The 19,489-nt window shown below is 41.4% G+C and overlaps 1 protein-coding gene across 4 annotated transcripts in view; it reads left to right on the top strand.

The window, feature by feature from the left end:
• The window catches only part of NOTCH2 (notch receptor 2), a 200,460-nt gene that overhangs the window by 23,882 nt on the left and 157,089 nt on the right, over positions 1-19,489 (top strand). For 2 of the 4 annotated variants that reach the window (XM_023222768.2, XM_026456718.1), the window contains exon 1: positions 7,313-7,743. The exons of the other annotated variants lie outside the window; for them this stretch is intronic. In XM_023222768.2, coding sequence (XP_023078536.1) covers positions 7,671-7,743 — 73 coding nt within the window. In that variant the 5' untranslated portion in view covers positions 7,313-7,670. Of the gene's footprint in view, positions 1-7,312; positions 7,744-19,489 lie in introns of those variants that run through there. 4 annotated transcript variants of the gene reach the window in all.

The raw sequence follows: 19,489 nt of genomic DNA on the forward strand, positions 1-19,489 counted from the left end.
CACACAAAATTGCCATTATCATTATTAACGCTTTATTGTTGTGGTTATGTGTGAGTATTTATGATGGAGGAAACTGATTTGGACTAGGGGCACACTGAATTCTTTGGAGGGACTTCAGGGAGGTATCTTAAGGGCCGTGAGAGAGTCTCAGGGGGCAGTGAGACTCCCTCACTGCTGGAACAATGCTGTGGGCTCACCCTAGGCCTTTGGGAGGGGAGAGAGATGTGTAAGGAGGAACTCCATGGTGGTTCTTCTTTTGCTACTGTTTGTGCTACTTCCCCACTTCTAAGCAGGTGCATAGTACTCCAGAGCACCCTTACATCTTCCTTTCCCACTCTTCTGTTCTGTTTTTCTTCTCTTCAACTCTTCTTACTTCCCTTTTCTCCTCAAAACCAAGTGGTGGATGGGTAAGGAACTGTACTACCTTTTGTGAGTTCTAACTTTGCCTTTTTTTTTAAATATAATTTAAAGGTTGTCTTCTAACTTCAGCTTTACCTAAGTAAGCCTGGGTTTACCCTATCCACTTCTTCCCTCATTTTAAAAATATCTATTTTCCAACCATTGTCTTTGGTAAGTACTCTCAAATGACAGTCATCAGCAGAAAGGCAAGGATTTCAGGCTATAAGAGTTTGATTAAGGAAGGATTTTTCGAGGTAGCTATATCTTGCAAAAGAAACAAAAGTGTGAACTGTTTGCAGGGCTCTTCAAACAGCAATGAGGTGTTCCTTCTGGATTCATATATAGATCTTAATGGGGCAAACATTCTAGGTCTTACTACCATCTGTTCTCTTTCTGCTTAGACTGTTAGTATGTGTTACAAGAGGAAAGGAGGCAAAGGTTTGAAAGAAAAATGATTGGATCAGTTGTCTGAGAAAGAGGATAAAGTAGTCATGTGACCTTATTCTTAACAGAGATTAGAATGATTAAAAACAAAAACACGTTGGTATCCAGGATATTCAGGTACAACCACCCCTCACCTGCTGATTCCAATTTCACATTCCATTCCACATTGATGAATAATAATAATGATGTACTTTTAGCTTTGTCAGAAATCCTATTTGCATATTTATAAGGTCATTATGTTCAGTTGTTGCTGATATCTGGTCTGAGTCCAGCAATTACCACCTCTGTCTCTTTGCACACACTAGTAGACATACACACCACTGATTTGTACTTTCCTATAAAATTACTCTTTCCCTTTTTAATTAGAGTGTTTTCAGAAGCAAACCCTATCGTTAAGGCCATGTATGCTTCCATTATAAATACCTGTTGCCAGCCATTAATTATCTCCCGATGAATTACTTACTTAGAAGGAGATTTCCTTTTTTTTTTTTTTTTTTTTTTGGAGACAGGGTCTCACTTTGTCACCCAGACTGGAGTGGTGGAGTGGTGTGATCATGGTTCACTGCAGTCTTGACTTCATGGGCACAGGTGATTCATCCACCTCAGCCTCCTGAGTAGCTGGGACCATAGGTGTGCACCACCATGCCCAGCTAATTTTTGTATTTTTTTGTAGAGTCAGGGTTTCAACATGTTGCCCAGGATGGTCTTGAACTCCTGGGCTCAAGCGATCCTCCCGTCTTGGCCTCCCAAAGTGCTGGGATTACAGGTGTCAGTCATTGTGCCTGGCCTGTGCATACTACTTTTTATAATGGGATTTCTCTTCCTTACTTTTGATGCCCCTACTCTCATACTTAATCATTTTGAATTCCACTTAATAAGAAAAGTTTCCATTTTCTTCTTCTTCGGGGGACTTAGATATAATCTGCACCTAGATGGTATGAAGATTTTCCGTATTTTAAGGTAGAAACTTTCTGTGTGCCTGAATCTTGCTGTTAAGAATGTCTTGGCTAATCATGAAGGAAGACTATAAGAATATGAGTAAAAACAATTCAACAGTCCCTGAGAACAATGTCAATAAATATTCAAAATTGCTAACCATTTTAGTGACTAAAGCACTGAGACTCATCCAATAATATTGTGGTTTGATAATTACACAGTTGTGAATTTATGATACTGTAAAATTGGGGAGACATCTTGGTGCATACAGGTCAACCCTTTCATACATCATACGCAAAAAGTGCACACTTACTTAGGTGTTGAAGTGTAATACCTCCTGGCATAAAATGCTTAAAAGAATTAAAAGAAGATTTTAAGGTAGTGATACAGTGGGCATTCCTATATGAATTTTCCTGCTTATCTCATATATAGCAGAAGATGTGAAATTTCTAGGTAAGTTTTTTTTTCTTTTTTTTTTTTTGACAGGGTCTTGCTCTGTCACCCAAGCTGAAATGCAGTAGTGGTAACATGGTTCACTGTAGCCTCAACCTCCTGGGATCAGGTGGTCCTCCCACCTCAGCCTCCCAAGTAGCTGGGACTAGAGACATGCATCACCACGCCCAGTTAGTTTTTTGACTTTTTGTAGAGACAGGGTCTCACTTGGTTGCCCAGGCTGGTCTTAAACTCCTGGGCTCGAGCAATCCTTCTGCCTCGGACTTCCAAAGTGTTGGGATTACAGGCATGAGCCACTGTGTCCTTCCTTAACATCAATCAAATTGAGATAATCACTTTCATAAAAGGGCAAAACTATGTCAAGAAGCCCGTTGTAGTAATCTGTCTTCACAGCGCTGTAAAGAACTGCCCACGACTGGGCAATTTATAAAGGAAACAGGTTAACTGACTCACAGTTTAGCATGACTGGGAAGGCCTCAGGAAACTTACAACCATGGCAGAAGGCAAAAGGGAGGCAAGGTACCTTCTTCACAAGGCGGCATGAAGGAAAATGAATGCAGGAGGAACTACCAAACACATAAAACCATCAGATCTCATGAACTCACTCATTATCAGGAGAACAGCATGGGAGAAACTGCCCCCATGATTCAATTACCTCCACCTGGTCTCTCCCTTGACACATGGAGATTATAATTCAAAATAAGATATTGGGGGGGACACAGGCAAACTATATCGCCCATATTACAATTACTTATATTACTGATTCCCTTAATTAGAGTAGAGGTAATTAATTGGGTGTAGGATCAGTAGAAGGGTCTGGCTGGTTCTTAATTCTCAGAGCTAGTTTGAATCTTGAGGTTAACTTCTTGCCTTCTAGAACTTGTCCTATGTTTGGCTGAACTTTGTGAACCTTTCAGAAAGTAGGTCTTTATTGAGCACATACTCTATGCAAGGCAAAGAACCAACTACTGTGGAGCTTACAAACATCAATAAGGGGTAAGAAATGACTCTTGTCACATGGTTTACAGTCCAGCTGTGTATGCCACCACAGTTCATATCTTTCAGGCTAGGTCCTGGATGAGATGAAAGTGGACTCAGAACTAATCCCATGCTCTCTACTTTCCCATATCCCTGTGCTTTATCTCTGTTTTAGTTATGTTATTTGTATGTTGGCCTCCCTCAATGCTCTGTGATCTCCAAAGAACAGGGGCTGGGATTTATTTATTTCTGCATTGCAGCAGAGCCTAGTATGTGCTTTGTAGAGAACAGGCTCTGAAAAATATTTTAAATTAAAAGAATGTATTCACTTGTTTATGTTTCCTAGTTACACTGGGTCAGCTTGTTCTGTACTAACATGGAAGTGACAAGAAGCTGGTGTCCCTCTATGCAGAGGTCCCCATGCTAAATATCATCTTGGACGTGCTTCACACTGTTGCATAAAGGGGCAGTGGAGTGAGACTGAGTCAGAGGACAGAAATAGTGGGGGGTTTGTCTCAGTTCACTAATTACTTATTTAACCTTGGGCAAGATACTTAAAGCTCTATCTCAGTTTCTTCATCTGTGAAATGGGGATAATAATGACTGGGGTGCCTATTTCCCACGATTGTTTTGAGGATCAAATGAGATAATATACTTAAAAGTGTTTCTGGAACGTCTAAATCACTGCACAACTGCAAGGCATTATTAAAAGAAACCTTCCTTTTAATTCCTGCTTCCACCAACATCTCATCACATATCCTTGCGTTCCTGGGTTACACGGAGAGATTCGTGGTGTAGCTCAATCTGTGCATCATAGCTACCCCAGAATCTCTTCTTCAACTTCTCCAACACAGCAAGACATTCTTCCAGTCTTGCATTGCTCCCCAGTTTATATAGATATATATGTTCCTCATTCAGCATTTATGTAAAACATATATTATTGAGCACTTATGTGATAGAAACTGGAGTGAAACAGAAAATAAGACAGAACTCCTGCCTGTGAGAGTTTTTTACAGCTTATTGGCTCTGAGAGGACAGACATGAGAACAAATAAGTGCCCAATTCTGCATTTATTTTGGAAGGTAGTTTTATGTGAGTTTAAATTAGTAAAGATATAGACATACATTTTTAGTTTTGATTAAAACTAAAACAATTGATAGCCCTTATTCATATTTTTCTATCATTAAAACTTATCTTTAAAACATGTCTTCAGTCATATTTTTCCCTTACTTCCATTCATACGATTTACTCTTTACTTCTCTTGTCCTTACCAGAATGTATGCAGTCAGTTTCATATTGTAACACATTTAACAAAAATTATATTTGAACATAATAGCTGCTTTCTTTAAAACGGTTACTTTGAGAAACTGTATATCTATTATTTTTTCTTTTTTTTTGAGACAGAGTTTCGCTCTTGTTGCCCAGGCTGGAGTACAGTGGCACCATCTTGGCTCACTGCAACCTCTGCCTCCTGGGTTCAAGCAATTCTCCTGTCTCAGTCTCCCGAGTAGCTGGGATTACAGGTGCCCACCACCATGCCCGGCTCATTTTTTTGTATTTTTAGTAGAGATGGGGTTTCACCATGTTGTCCATGCTGGTCTTGAACTCCTGACCTCAGGTATCTGCCCGCCTTAGCCTCCCAAAGTGCTGGGATTACGACATGAGCCGACACACCTGGCCTGCACATTTATTTTAATAATGTTGTCATAGCTACAGTCACTTCTAGAGTTGTTCTTTGGGGATAACTATCTTATATTCTTCTGAATATATTTTAATAGTGACAAAACTTATCTTTGCAGGTGATTTTTAAAATTTGTATGCAGCCAAGTCACTATGAATTATCTTTAGTGAGTAAAGAGGAAGATCAAACTGGTAACACTGTGGGTAAACAACTGAAAAATAGTGTTATCTTTCTCTGAACATATTTGCACAACAGAAATTCCAAAAATGTTTTGACTACGTTATTTTTGAAAAGAGTTTCTAGTATTCCAATGTGACCACTTTCACTAACAGTACTTGCTTACCATAAGTGCCTGCTAATATACAGTTTTGGAACTTCATAGGTCTATGCCCATACTGATTTGCACTTGCTTAAATGTTGTTTTACATTCTAGTTCAACATCTATTATGTGATAGACACTGGGGATGAATAGGCTGTGGTCCTTGCCCATGAGGACCTCAAAATGTAGTTGAGAACACAGAAATACAAAGAGTCCTGTGTGAAAAATAAATATCGGTGTAAGATAAAGAAGTGGCAGTGGAAGACAGTGGAGGGACTGTCTGTTAGGGGTAGGAATTTATTGCGGTGTCGGCAAAGCCTTCTTTGGACTGAAGGATGAATTATGATTAGAAGTTCATTACGAGGAGGAAGGAAGGGGACTACAGGAGTCATTCCAAGCCAAAGGAACAGAAGGTACAGGGACAGCAACAGCAAGATATGTTTGGGGGAATCTCAAGTTAGTCAATACTGTTATTGTGTGAAGTTCACAACAGGGGCAGGGAGGACAGGAGATGGGGCCCAATGACGAAAAGGCCTTGTATGTACCATTTTCAGAAGTTTGAATTTTACCCTATAGGAGTCAGGGAGAGGTTCTATGGGTAGGATTTCCCATCCCAACAGGATTGTAAACTCCCACATCCAATTAGTCACATCCCCATTTTTTTTTTTTTTTCTTTTTCTTTAACCTTGTCTCAGATCCATTCCTTCTGAAATCTACCTCATTAGTTCAGGTCTTCTTAAATTTGTGCCTGGACTGTTTCACTAACTCTTGACTGGTCCTGGGACTCCAGTTCACCTCTTGCTCCCAACAATCAATTTTGTACAGGATTATCAGAGCAATCTTCCTTTCCACCAGTCTCAACTCTGTTTAAAAACTTTCAATAGTTTTCTGTGACCTAAGACGTAGCTGCCTCCCCACCCTTTCAGCTTGCCATTCAAGGCTGCATAATTTGTTCCAACCCTCTTTCCCTCCTTGACTCCTCTCACTGCTAACAGAGCCAGAATTCGTTTACTTACTCTTTTGACTGTACCTTTGCTTTCATGAGGGCTCTTTCCTGGAATGATATGTCCATACAACTATTGCTGTTGTTCTTACTTTTAGCTCTTTTCTTAGAAGCCCATTTGTACCCAGGCTTGATCACACCCCCTACTCTCCTGCCCTGGAAGTAACTACTATTCTGGTTATAGTCTCTTAATAACTATATCTATATATATACATCCACAGATAATGTGTAGTATTGTTTTGAAAACAATATGCATAAATGGTATACTTTGTCTCCCTCTGCGATTAGTTTTGTCATTATCATCTAGTTTTTAAGCTTTATCCCTATTGACATAAATATAGTCTTTTCAGTTACTGTGTTGCATTTCATTTTATAAATACACCATACATCATTCATCCATTCCTGTGAGGGTGGACATTTATGTTGTTTTCAAGGTTTTGCTATTACAGTGTTACAATGAATATCCTTAGCTTAGCTGGTCTCCTTGTCTTATACAAATTTTACTGACCTTTCAAGATCCTGCTTTCACCCCAGCTCCTCTGTGAAAGCCTTTCCTGAATCCCCCAGCCCACAGCGGCAAAGTCTTGGTCCTCAAAGTTGCTTGTGCATCTTTGGTATCATTCCACTGCCAAACACACAGCTACGCAAAGTAAGGCACTTAAGAAATACTTGCTACACGGATGAACAAATGAATGAATGAATGGGGCAGCACCACTCCGTGATAGCTCTATTCCTTTTTAATGGACTTTGGCGCCTTGGCCCCCTTTCCTTCTTTGACAGCACTGGTCCTACTCCAGCGCATTCCTCTAGCTAGCAAAGCAGTGTGTGGATGTGTGGGTGTAGGGGGCGACACAGACCTCACTGGATGAGGGCCGCCTCTCCCTGCAAGTTCACGATCCCGGCAAACTCCAGTGCTTGACGTTCAGAGCCCTACCCCACCCCACTCCGCCCCAACACCCCTTCGGCACGGGCCCGGCCAGCGAGGCGCTGCAGCCCTGATCGAGTGAAGGCGCGGCGGCCCCCGGGGCTGCTGGAGAAGGATGCGGACGGCACCGATGACTCGTAGTAGATCCCTCCGCGCGGAGCTCGGGCCGGCGCTTCTTCCTGCGGGAAACCCCTGGGTGCCCAAGGCGGCGGGGCCGAGGCCGCGGCGACAGTGGGGCGGGGCTTGCGGTGGGAGGAGGCGGCTGAGGCGGAAGGACACACGAGGCTGCTTCGCTGCACACCCGAGAAAGTTTCAGCCAAACTTCGGGCGGCGGCTGAGGCGGCGGCGGAGGAGAGGCGGACTCGGGGCGCGGGGAGTCGAGGCATTTGCGCCGGGACTTCGGAGCGTAGCGCTAGGGCCTGAGCCTTTGAAGCAGGAGGAGGGGAGGAGAGAGTGGGGCTCCTCTGTTGGGACCCCCTCCCCATGTGGATCTGCCCAGGCGGCGGCGGCGGAGGAGGAGGCGACCGAGAAGATGCCCGCCCTGCGCCCCGCTCTGCTGTGGGCGCTGCTGGCGCTCTGGTTGTGCCGCGCGGCCCCCGCGCGTGGTGAGTATCGGGCTGAGGGGCGCTGTCCGCGGCGCCCGGGGCCGCCACCTAGGGCGACCCTTCTCCCCCTCGGTCCTCCTCTGTGTGGGAAGGCCAGGCTCGGCCGTCGGCGCAAAGCGAGGCCACTTCGCTGGGTTCCCGAAACTTTGGACATCGCCAGGGGCCCCTCCCGTGGCGCCCCCGCCAACCCCCGGGGTTCCCCGCCGCCTCTGCTCCCCGCGGCCCGGGACCCCTCACACGCCTCCTCGGCCGGAGGGAGGCCGACAGCAAGTCTCAGAAACTCCTTTTTCCTATGTCAGGGTGCGGGGAGGTAGGCAGTTTTGCCCTTCAGGTTCCGCGTTTCCTGGGGTCGAGCGAGAGCCGACAGCGGGCCTTGGAGGGGCTGAGCGAAGGAATGCCAGATTCTGGCGTGGAGAGCGGGGGCAGGGCCGCCAAGCCAAACGGCCTGCACCTTCGCAGCCAGCCTCAGCTTTGCCGGGGGGCGGCACACGGGCTGGGTGTATGGGCTTGGTTTGGATGGGGACGGGGTTTTGCGGCGCGCCTGAGTTTTGACACTCCGATCCCACCGAAAGTCCGGAGGAGCCGGGTGTACTACTGCTCGTGTCTTTGAAAGGTGGAGGCAGGAGAAGTAGGGCAACTGGTGTGGCTGCATGCTGAGGCACATGATTTAAAAATCTCAACTGCTGTTATTCTTTCCGAGGCGCGGAGCTCTGCTGGTCTTTCAGGCTGTGTCCAGACCCAGGAATGTGGTGTGACGATCACCAATTCCTCCAACCTGGCAGCAGCATTTGCTGCTCCTTTGGCATGGCTGGGGGTGGGGCACGGGCGGGTGAGGAAAAGTGGATACGTTAATTCAAAGGGCTTCCTTAGAAAGCTTCTTTATGGTTGGATGTTTCTAACACTGTTGGACCAAGGAAAGGGAATCAAATCATATCTTCCCCATCCCACCCACACTTTTAGATTCTACATTTCTTCAGACTCTTTAGTGGAAGTAACTTGGGTTTTGGAGCCCTGCTCTGTAATCCTGGATTCAAATCCAGCTCTGCTGTATGAACTCACCAATAAAATGGGGGTGAAATTATCCAGCTAATAGGATTAATTAAAATAATGTGTATTAAACGGATGACACTCTAAAGGTGTTCAGAAAGTCCTTTCAGGGCCGAGGCTGTGTTTTACTCTTTCTGAGATTGATGCTCCCAGTTGGATGGTGTTTTGTGCGTGTTTGTTGAACGGAAAGGAGCCCCTTCTTTTTCTGAGTGTAATCTGAACAAAGATTTTTACCTTCACCGAAAAACTAGTACGTGAACTACATCTTTTTTCAAATAAAAGGTTAGGAAGATGATGAGCTTCAGAAAAATATGGTCTTTGTTCATTGTTAACAGGCAGTCGACATGTCAATCGCAGATGTTTAAAAAGAGAACAAGGTTATTTATCACCTGAAAACAGTAGTGGGTTGTTCAGCACCAACTAGATACTTCTTGGAAAGTTCAAATTTCGTACACGTGTAAGTCAGTAAGAATTTCAGAAGTGGACCAGGAGGCTTTGTAATGATGAAGCAGAGCTGTTGTTTCTGAAACATTTAATAAAGAGCATATGATGGTGTTTTTGCTTTTCGTTTTTCTTTGAGTGAAAGCTTTAAGTGTAGCTTTAGGATAGAGATGAGTATAATCAATGAGACAGCCTGAGGGTCATAATCCTTGGTCTGCCATTAATTTGTTTTGATGAATAACTTAAATCTTCATGATATGTAGTATCCTCGCCTACGAAGCAGGACTAAAGGAATAACCGGCTTTAGAGAGTTGTAGGGAATAATACATATGATTGTAAAGTGATTTGCAAAATTAAGTATTAAATAATCTGACTGATGTCAGAAATAGGATTACTCTGACACATAGGGCTTTTTTCATTCTAGGATCTCAGTGCATAAAACTGCCCTCCACCTCTGCTCTGCTGAGGTGCTGTGATCATTAGCTAGCGTTTAGGTAGTCAAGTTGAGTGTTAGTCAAGTTGACTCAAAGGATAGATTTAGATGTTTTGATTTTTAGGCAGGTGTTCTTTAGATGCTAAACTAATGCAGTAGAAGAGATTTAGAAGCCTGTTTCTTGGTACAAATCTTAAATCTTCTTAGAGTCTACAGTGAAGGCTTCTTGAATCCTCTTAATTTATTATTGTGTTTTGCTAAGGTACCAATTACAGCACACCCTTCTAAACTTTTGAGTGTTCCTGTGTTTGGCTTGTGGCCAATTGTTAATTTAAACATCACGGAGTTTCTAAGGCAAGGAGATGTCAGCCCGTATGTCTGATCGTCTAAACAGCTATCCAGGACCACCACCCTCTTGCTCCTTGTTTTCTTTTGCTTTGCAATGGGAAGTGACTCCATGATTTTGCTGCCTGCTAGATCATTTCTCAGCTGAATTCTTCTCTTGCTTAAACAAAATCAGAGTAATTTTCTTTCAGATGGAGATGAATTTTAACCTAAAACTTTTTCCTTTCACTTTCTTGTTCTTTCTACATTATTATTATTCCTTTTTTTGGTTTGGTGGTAGGGGGAGGAGAGTGATTATTCCTAGTCTCTCTTATTTTTCTGAATGTTTAGATTTAAAAGATATTTACCCATAACTTCTTGGGATCTCTCTGCACCATTCCCACCCTACTGCCTTTCCTGTAGGCTTCTATGGCATAGAGGAGCAACTTTTGGTTCACCGGTATTGTAGTTGCTGACTTCAGGACCTTTAAAGAATGTTTAAATTCAGTGGGATATGCTTGGATGCTTCAGAGCAGCCTTACAATACATTTTAAAAATATCACACCCACAGAAATTCTATTTTACCCACAACATTTGCATTGATCTGGTTCCCACTCTGTGATGCCATTCCTAGTGATCCTCCTCCCTACCTCTTCCATTGTGGTAGAAAAAAGCTCTGTGTCCTGGCTACATCAAAATCTGTTGGGGTGAATCTTGGACTCAGCACCCAGGGATTCTGATAAGGTAAGTTTGAGAATCCATATTTTTTCAAGGTTTACAGGTGATTTTGACAAGTAACTTGGTTGCAACCCACTGATTCAGTAATTTTTTTTTTTTTTTTTTTACCTTCAGGTGTGTGTATGAGGTCTTTCTAAATTTAAGAAATTTCCGTAATGAATGTGACCTTAGTCATTCTAGTGTTTAATGCTTCTGACTGAAGGAATTTTAAAATAGCTAACATAAGAGCTATAGAATATAATGTCTTTCTTCTGTTTATCTGGGTGCAATATGTCTGCATTGACTCTTTGGAGGGCTTCATATATTTGGATGATATTTTAAATTCTCCACCTCTCTTTTTCCCTTTTTTTCTGTTATCTCTTTTTTCTTGTGTCATTCATATATGTCATTTTTTGACACTTTATCTATATGTCTGCAATGATTTTAAAGTAAAAAACTGCAAGGCATGATTCGAATAAGCATATAATAAGAAATTTGACACCATTTTCTTTATATTGTGTTCACAGTCCATAGTTACATGCTTGCTTGCTTTTCTTTTGAGACGGAGTCTCGCTCTGTCGCCCAGGCTGGAGTGCAGTGGCCGGATCTCAGCTCACTGCAAGCTCCACCTCCCGGGTTTACGCCGTTCTCCTGCCTCAGCCTCCGGAGTAGCTGGGACTACAGGCGCCTGCCACCTCGCCCGGCTAGTTTTTGTATTTTTTAGTAGAGACAGGGTTTCACTGTTAGCCAGGATGGTCTCGATCTCCTGACCTCGTGATCCGCCCGTCTCAGCCTCCCAAAGTGCTGGGATTACAGGCTTGAGCCACCGCGCCCTGCCACATGTTTCCTTTCTTGATGTCTCAGTCCAAATGCCTAAATCTGAACTATTAATTTTCCTTCCACCCTTTCCTGATTTTCCTGTTTTTGTTTTCCCCCCTTTCTCTGCTAATGACTTGAAACCAAAAAGTCTTTTCTTTCTTTGTCGGTCTACCATATGTATAGTATTTTGGACAGATCACTGAACTAGGAGCCAGAAGACCAGAATTCTTTTCCAGTTCTGTTATTAATTGATTTGGTGACCTTGTAGAGAACCAGTGTTTTGGTACTTCATTTTCTAATGTACATCGTTCATGGTCACAGAGCCAATTAGAGTTGAGACTAGAATTCCTGTCTTCTGGTGTCCAGTGCCTCATTGACTGTCCACACTGCTTCCATCTCACGTACAAATGAGCTTATGTACACAAAAACTCTTATAACATCCTCAAGTGCTTATTGTTAATGCGTACATGAGGAAGGAATCGTGTCTTTTCATTTATGTGTTTATTCTAATGCCCACACCCTCTACACCTGTACCTGGCATGATGCCTTGGCATCTGATAGGCACACAATAAATATTTGTTCAGTTGGACAATTACTTTTAGCCATTTTCTTATTTTGGACAACTGTGGTACTCCTAGATATTTTAAAAATAGTATTTGCAAGAGTCATGCTTACCTTACATTTGGGGAAAAACCAAATTTTTCCCTTCCCCAGATGTTTCATTTAAACTTGTAATTTTGAATTTCTTTGTGTGTGGGATTTCTTTCTCTCTTTTTTTGATCACGTCTGCAATTTTTAAATGTCACTTTGACTTTGGAATCTCACTTCAAAGGCACTGCCATCCACCCCCTGCCTCTCACTCAAATTTACTTCCACTGCTTCCTGTATTACTATATTGCTAGGCCAGCAATTTCTATTATTTTTGTCCAGAATAGCCACACCTTTTTGTAATTTCATCATTTTGGGTACTAGTCATTTTTGGAATACTATTTTTTTTTTTTTTTTTTTGAGACAGAGTCTCGCTCTGTCGCCCAGGCTGGAGTGTGGAATACTATTTTTAAAATTAGAGTTAACTAGGTTTGTGTTTGTTTTGATAATTTTTTTCGAGATTATTTTCATTGAGTGGGATATTGCAAACTTGTACTGGACTGAGAATATGTACATTTAGTAAAGTATATTTGCTTTTTTTTCCCCCACCAAGAGAGTCCCCTGAACACCCTACTGACAAAAACTAAAGGTGAAATATGATGAATAAATATTTGAGAGAATCACATGGTGTTGAGTTGTCTCTGCCACAAGATTTTGCTCCTTGAGGGCCAGGACTGTGCTACATACGTTTCTTCTCTGTACTACAGAACTTGTCTGGCATGTGCCCCAAATTCAGAGTCAACTGAGCAGCAGGTCTTAGTCACAGCATCTGTGACTCCTGCTTTCCCACCTTTAGAACATTCAATGGGAGAGGCTGATGGTGAGTTGGAGTGTGTTTCTATGTTCTTTTTTCTTTTGAAGGGATAGGATCAGTTGGAAGCTGACCCCACCCACAGACTTTTATGCTATCTGTTTTAATTAATTAAGGAGTGGCTGAAATTTTCCTCTTTGTTGACTTATGCATTGGCAGGAACTTTAAAATTCATCTAGTCTTTCTGTCCATCTCATGCTGGATCTAATGTTTACAACATTCTGGTCAAGAGGTACCATACTTTCTCTCTTCTTGAACATCTTTTGTGGTAGACAGCTCTTCCTCAGCAGTTTGTTCCATCTTTGGCCAGCTCTAATTCTTAGAAAGATCTTCTTATATTCAGCTGTAATCTGTCTCCTCATGACTTGTCCTCATTGACATCTACTCAGAAATTTGTCTCGGAGTCCTGAGACCTGTGTAGGTGATAGGGACCCAAAGAGGTGCTTATTTGTACACTTCACTGAACTGACATCCAACTCTCCATAAAAGGAGTCAAACCCAGTGAGGAGCATGAAGATGACCCCGTCTGGGGTGATTGCTCAGGTAAAGCATCTTAGCCCTACTTGTTTCGTACCTCCCTGCACAGGTGGGCACTGGTGGGAGAATAACATTTATCAAGCAGTGTTTCCCTAACCTCTCTTATGATAAGAATAGCTCAGGTGTTCTCATGGAGAGTCTGATTCAGTGCATCTGGGATGACATCTGTGAATTTGTATGTTTAAGAAATAGCCAGGTGATTCTTACATTAGGAAAGTTTTAGAATCACTGCAGAGTGAATCTGGGAAATCAAGGTGTTTGTTTTTGTTTGTTTGTTTTTTGAGAGTATTAGAGACAGGTTGCTTTGACTGGATCCTGTGGTCCTTTTTCCCCCTTGGAAATGCCTCCTACTTGCTGGCCTCACTTAGTACAGAGAAGGAAGCTGCTGTGGTATAAGGTTAGTAAAGTTGTTTGTTTTGTCTTAAAAGAAATTTGTGAAATCCAGTGTTTTCAGACTTCTGTTTGTGTTGTATGGCTTTGTTGGAATCCTCCTTATTCCTTATTCCTCCATTAGAAAGTTACCTGAGATGATAGAATTCATAGGAGTTCCACAGCCTTTTTGGTGTCCACTAAATAATTCTGTTCTCAGCCGTTGCAAATAGTGCTTCCTTTGAGGATTTCTGCTTCATTAGCTCATGAACACATATTTGGTGTCAGCAGTTTCCCTCAGATGTGTTAGGGTGAAGAGATATAAAGGTCACTCATTTCTGGCAGTCCTGCTTTTGGGGTGTCTGGGCTGCTGCAGCAAATGGAATAAGAAAAGGAAAATAAAGGAGGAATCTAGGGCTTCTTGAGCAGAACAAAACAATCTGCAAGAAGGGGCACAGGATTGCCCCTCTCACAAAGACACTTGATATTACTGTCCTTGATAGGAAGAAGGAAGTGGCTTCAGATCTGAAAGGATATGCTCATAGGCTTGAGACAGGACAAACTGCATCACTGGTAGTGGTAGGAGGTTTGCTGTAGATCTGTTTTTTTCTCTTCTCTCTCCTTTTTGAGAGGAATATTATCTGTATGGCAGAACATACATTGTGGACTTAAAAAGGAGAGTAAAGCCAAGAAAGGGGGATAATAAAGCCATAGCTTGGAGTAAGAAAAGCAAAGGAATTATTGTATTAATTTGTGTATGTAAATATATAGATTTCTAAATAATTCTCTGGTAGGATCACTAGCCCTTGGCTCTAAGATTTACTATCTTTGTAGCTCTGCTGTCTTAGTGGTATATTGGGGGAACATTGTGGTATGTTGTCACACTTAATTTGTGTGTTTCCCTTGGCATCATGTAGTAGCAAGTACAGGGTATTCTACTCTTCTAGATGTGTGGGAATCATTGACCAAGTAGAAAATATGGTCCTGCCCCCAAGGAGCTGACATCATCATGGAGACAAGACAGATAAGCACACAATTAGGAATATGAAATGCAGCTATTTCATCATTTATCTATGTTCTCTGAAAGCAGTTTCCTGCAGTCAGGGTGACTTGGAGCTACAGGGTCTTGGGAGTAAACTTCAGGTCTTAATACCACCAGGGCAAGGCGACCTCCAGCTCACCCTTGCTGGGCTTGTCTGCTGTTGTGAGCTGTCTGCCATTTTCCTCTTTCTGTGTTGTAATTTAGAAGTATTAGAACTTGGCTTGGGGAAAAGACAAAAACCCCTTTGTCTGGTGAGGGTGTAAATATAAATTTGGCACATGTTGTGGTGTCTATTATGTCTGTTAGTGGGTTTGTGGCAAGAGAGAGTGCTGTGTTCTTAGTCCTGGATGCCAAGCCTGATCTAGGACAAGTTATGGTGGAAATTTCTTCGGAAGATGCAGTTCTCAGTGACAGTGACTGAAGGAACTTCTCGTCACAGCCAGGCAGTGACTGAAGTGTGGTGTGGACACACCCAGAGTTGCTGCCTCAGGTGGCATTGATTAATCATACTAATATCTCCCTCACCCTTTTGTACTTGTCTTGGCAAAACCCTGTTCTACTAGCTCCCCAATAGTTTGGCCTTTACTAGATATGACTGAACAAGCTTTTGGGGGTTCACCTTAGTGTCCCTTGCCCCTCTTGCATTTCTAGCTAGCTGTGTCGCTCCAGCCATGGTACCCTGGATCTTCTGGCCAGGCAGTGAGGGGCCGGGTTTTTCTTCCCATTGAATTGAAGCACCTTTCCCTGGAGGCTTGCCTAGGGCAGTTTCTGGTCTCCGAGTCAGTTCCTTCTGCAGGATACTGGCAGCCGTCAGAACTCTGGGTTATTTGAATACATCAGCCAAACATCTTGCCAAGACGGACTCATTGTTGCACAAAGACAGGTTGGATCTATGGGTGTTGCAGAACCTGTTTCTGGGTTAAGAGTAGCTCTCTCACCCTTATATATGTTTATTCATATGATGAATGTATGTGTGTATTTTGTGAAGTAAGGGAAACATGATGATAATATTGTGGTTGGAGTTAGATATTGTATCCTAAATATATTGTCTTTTAACAAATAGCATTCCTTTAAAATACAGTTGTGCTTGCTAAATAAGGTGTTGTACAAGAAGCTATGGTTACATTCTAAAATAAACTGCCTTGTTCTGAGGCAGGCACATTTTAAAATTGTTGTTTGCTTCTTTTTCATCTCTTTTTAGTTTCATCTTTTTTTGTGAGAAGATTCGGGAAGTTTTTAAGCCTCAAATATTTTCAATAATCTGTTTTAACTGGTACCTAGCAAGGATAGGTTGTTCTATTGGTATACTTAACCAACATTCAAATAAGAATAATTGAATACTGTTTACTCACTAATCTGTTGAGTTTCTAAGTATGAATAATCACAAAACTAGATAGTGCTGATATATTAAGTTCTCTAAATGGTAAATGTGGTAAGCGGCAGAGACATTTTTGTTTAATTCTCTCTTTCACATGCTTTGGTTCAGACACTGTCAAGACACATTGAAGTTTGAGGACATGTATAGTTTGATTATTACTTTTATTATATTTTTATTTGCTGTGAATATGGCTTTATTTGTTTGCTAGATCTTCTTTAGTTAGAAACATTAAGGGCATTTACTTTATTACAACATTTAAAGCGCATTCTAATCTTCATGAGGATTTTTAGGGAAAAGACCATATCCTGAGAATCATGCAAGTCTTTGGCATTATGTTACTATTTAAAGTAAGTAACAATATGAGTGGTTCCTCTGACATATTCTTTCTAAGAGAGTTAAGGAAAATGGTTGGAACTAAAAACAAACATTGAAACAGTTTAAGGTAGGTTTACATAGCAACAGAATTATTCCTTCTGTTTATACATAATTAACTCATATTTATACTTTGTTGATTTTCTCTGGCACCTTTACAAGATTTTTTTTATTTTTGTAATATAAAAAGTAATTGTGTTTGAAAAAGTAGTTAAGGATGTTTGAAGAATCTAGAAAAGCATAAATAAAATGTCCACAATCATGCTGCCATTAATTTTTCGGTATACATCTTTGTTTCTTTTATCGTTAGATTTAGAAAAGCTGTTGATCTATTTTTTTATATATATATATATATTTAGTTTATGAACAGACCTACATATATATGTATGTGTGTATATATATACACACACACACACACACACACACAATATACTATTGTCAACGCTGGGTTTTATTTTTAAAAATCTTTACCATTTGATAAGTGGTAAATATTACTTAATCTTAGTTTGCTTCTCTGATTACAGTGATATTGAATGTTTTTCATATCAGTGGCGTTTGTATTGCTTTTTTTCTACTTATTTTGGTAAATTGTGTCTTTTACTGGTTCAATTATTTTGCTACTGATTTGAAAAAGCTCTTTAAATGTTAAGGGTGTTAGTCTTTTGTCTTAAATATGTCACCATATGTATGGAAATAATTAGCAGTATATAACATCAAATTGCTACCAATGTTGATATAAAAATTGTTCATTTCATAGGTTAATTTTTTTTAATCCTTTGGTTTCTAATGATACTGGTTAATTCATTTGTTAACTGCTATTTTCTGTAGCTACTTTAAAGTTTTTATCTGACTGTATCATGCTTTCAGCTGTATGTGTCCAGGAAATTTACATTTACTTTAATACTTAATAAAAATATATGTTGGAGGAAAGCAGTGTATTCTGGAGTCAAATGTATGATTTTGGGCGGGTGAGGGGTAATCTGCTACTGTCCTCCTTTTCTAGATAGCCAAGATTTTTGAAGCATTTAACATCCCTGAAAGGCAGGACTAATGCTATGTCTACCATGCACTGCTAATTCTGACACTTTGACCTAATGGATAAGCCAGTACAGTGGGTCTAGCCAGTTAGCTTGGTCAGAGAACAAGATGACTAAGATCCTCTCCCCCTTTCTTCACCAAATTGATTAGTTGTAGGACAGAACTGACTGAAGCAGCCTGTTGTTTTGGCAACCCATGGATACCACCTGTTTCTTCCATTCCTCCGTCCAGCCTCCCACTGCCCTAGTGCAGTGCTGTGTGCACAGTGGGTAGGAGATCAATGTTGTTGCTAAAGAATGTAGCAATAAAGAAGAGTAGATTGCTTTTTTCCCAAGCTTGTGTGTTTTTAAGGCACCCCACTGGTTTTGACATTCGTTGCTCCAGCTGAACTGCTCTGTGCTGAAGCCCTGCAGGTCTCAAGTGTTTGGTTCAGAGTAATTTCGGGCCATATGAATGCTTTCTTAAGTATCACTGGAATTTACTGGGCTGGCTCTCTGCCAGCTATTACCATATTTAGCATGAAGAGACCTGGGGAATGAGGACATTTCTGATCAACCAAGGAAGGAAACCTATTTGAAGGATTACAACTTTTTTTTTTTTTTTTAATGGGGTAGTTCAGAAAATGCCAGTTAGACTGAGACTCAAATTTGTGTCCACTGGTCTTTGTTTCTGTGCCTCCTCCCAAAATTAATTTATGAATAGGAAAAGAGATTTGATAGTGAAGTTCTTTCTCACTCTGAAGTCTAATACTGTTTCTGGGAGGAAGTAAGAGAATTATTATGCCCAGACTTTGCACTGAGAGGCTTAACCAGCAGGTGAAGCTGTTGATTAAAAACATAGGTTGATGAGTAGTCTCATTTTTCTACTATGAAGCTTTCAGAAATTTTCTGCTTTGTCCTGGTCTAAATTTATTTTGGCCCAGCCCTTGTCTCCACCCTACATTGCAAACCATTAGCCTTCCCTCTGTGGCTCAACATTTCTCTGCCTCAGTTTTTTCCAGATGAAGACAGTGTTTGGAAGGACCAGTAAATACAATCAATATAAGAATTACTTTTATAGAATCAAACAACCTCCAACATTTCTGTGGAAATTTATAGTTTATATAGAGTATTCTTACACAGTGGTCTCCTTTAATCCTCACAAACTTGGTGGAAATGGAGCCTCACAGGGGTCAGATGACTTGTATACATTATTTACCCCATACGTAATAAGTGACAGAGCTAGTAGTTAAACTTGTGGCTTGATTTTTCATTTTTTTTGTTTTTTTTTTTTTTTTGAGACAGGGTTTTGCTCTTGTTCCCCAGACTGGAGTGCAGTGGCACAATCTCGGCTCACTGCAACCTCCACCTCCTGGGTTCAAGTGATTCTCCTGCCTCAGCCTCCCATGTAGCTGGAATTACAGGCATGCACCACCACGCCTGGCTAGTTTTTTGTAGTTTTAGTAGAGACAGGTTTCTCCATGTTGGTCAGGCTGGTCTCGTACTTCCGACCTCAGGTGATCTGCCTGCATCAGCCTCCCAAAGTGCTGGGATTACAGGCATGAGCCACCGTGCCTGGTCCTTGCAGCTTGATTTTTTAAACATCAGATTTTTTTTCTTTTTTGAGTTTTTACTATGTGTCTGTCATTCTGGTAGGGGCTTTGCAAATATTGGTTTATTTAATTCATATGGCTATCCTTTGGGGTAGACAATATTTTCTACATTACAGATAAGGAATTTGGAACTTAGATTCACAGCCTTGGATGTTGGCCTATGGTAAGTGAGGGGTATA

This window comes from Piliocolobus tephrosceles, chromosome 1 (genome assembly GCF_002776525.5).
Source record: "Piliocolobus tephrosceles isolate RC106 chromosome 1, ASM277652v3, whole genome shotgun sequence".
Classification (NCBI taxonomy): domain Eukaryota; kingdom Metazoa; phylum Chordata; class Mammalia; order Primates; family Cercopithecidae; genus Piliocolobus; species Piliocolobus tephrosceles.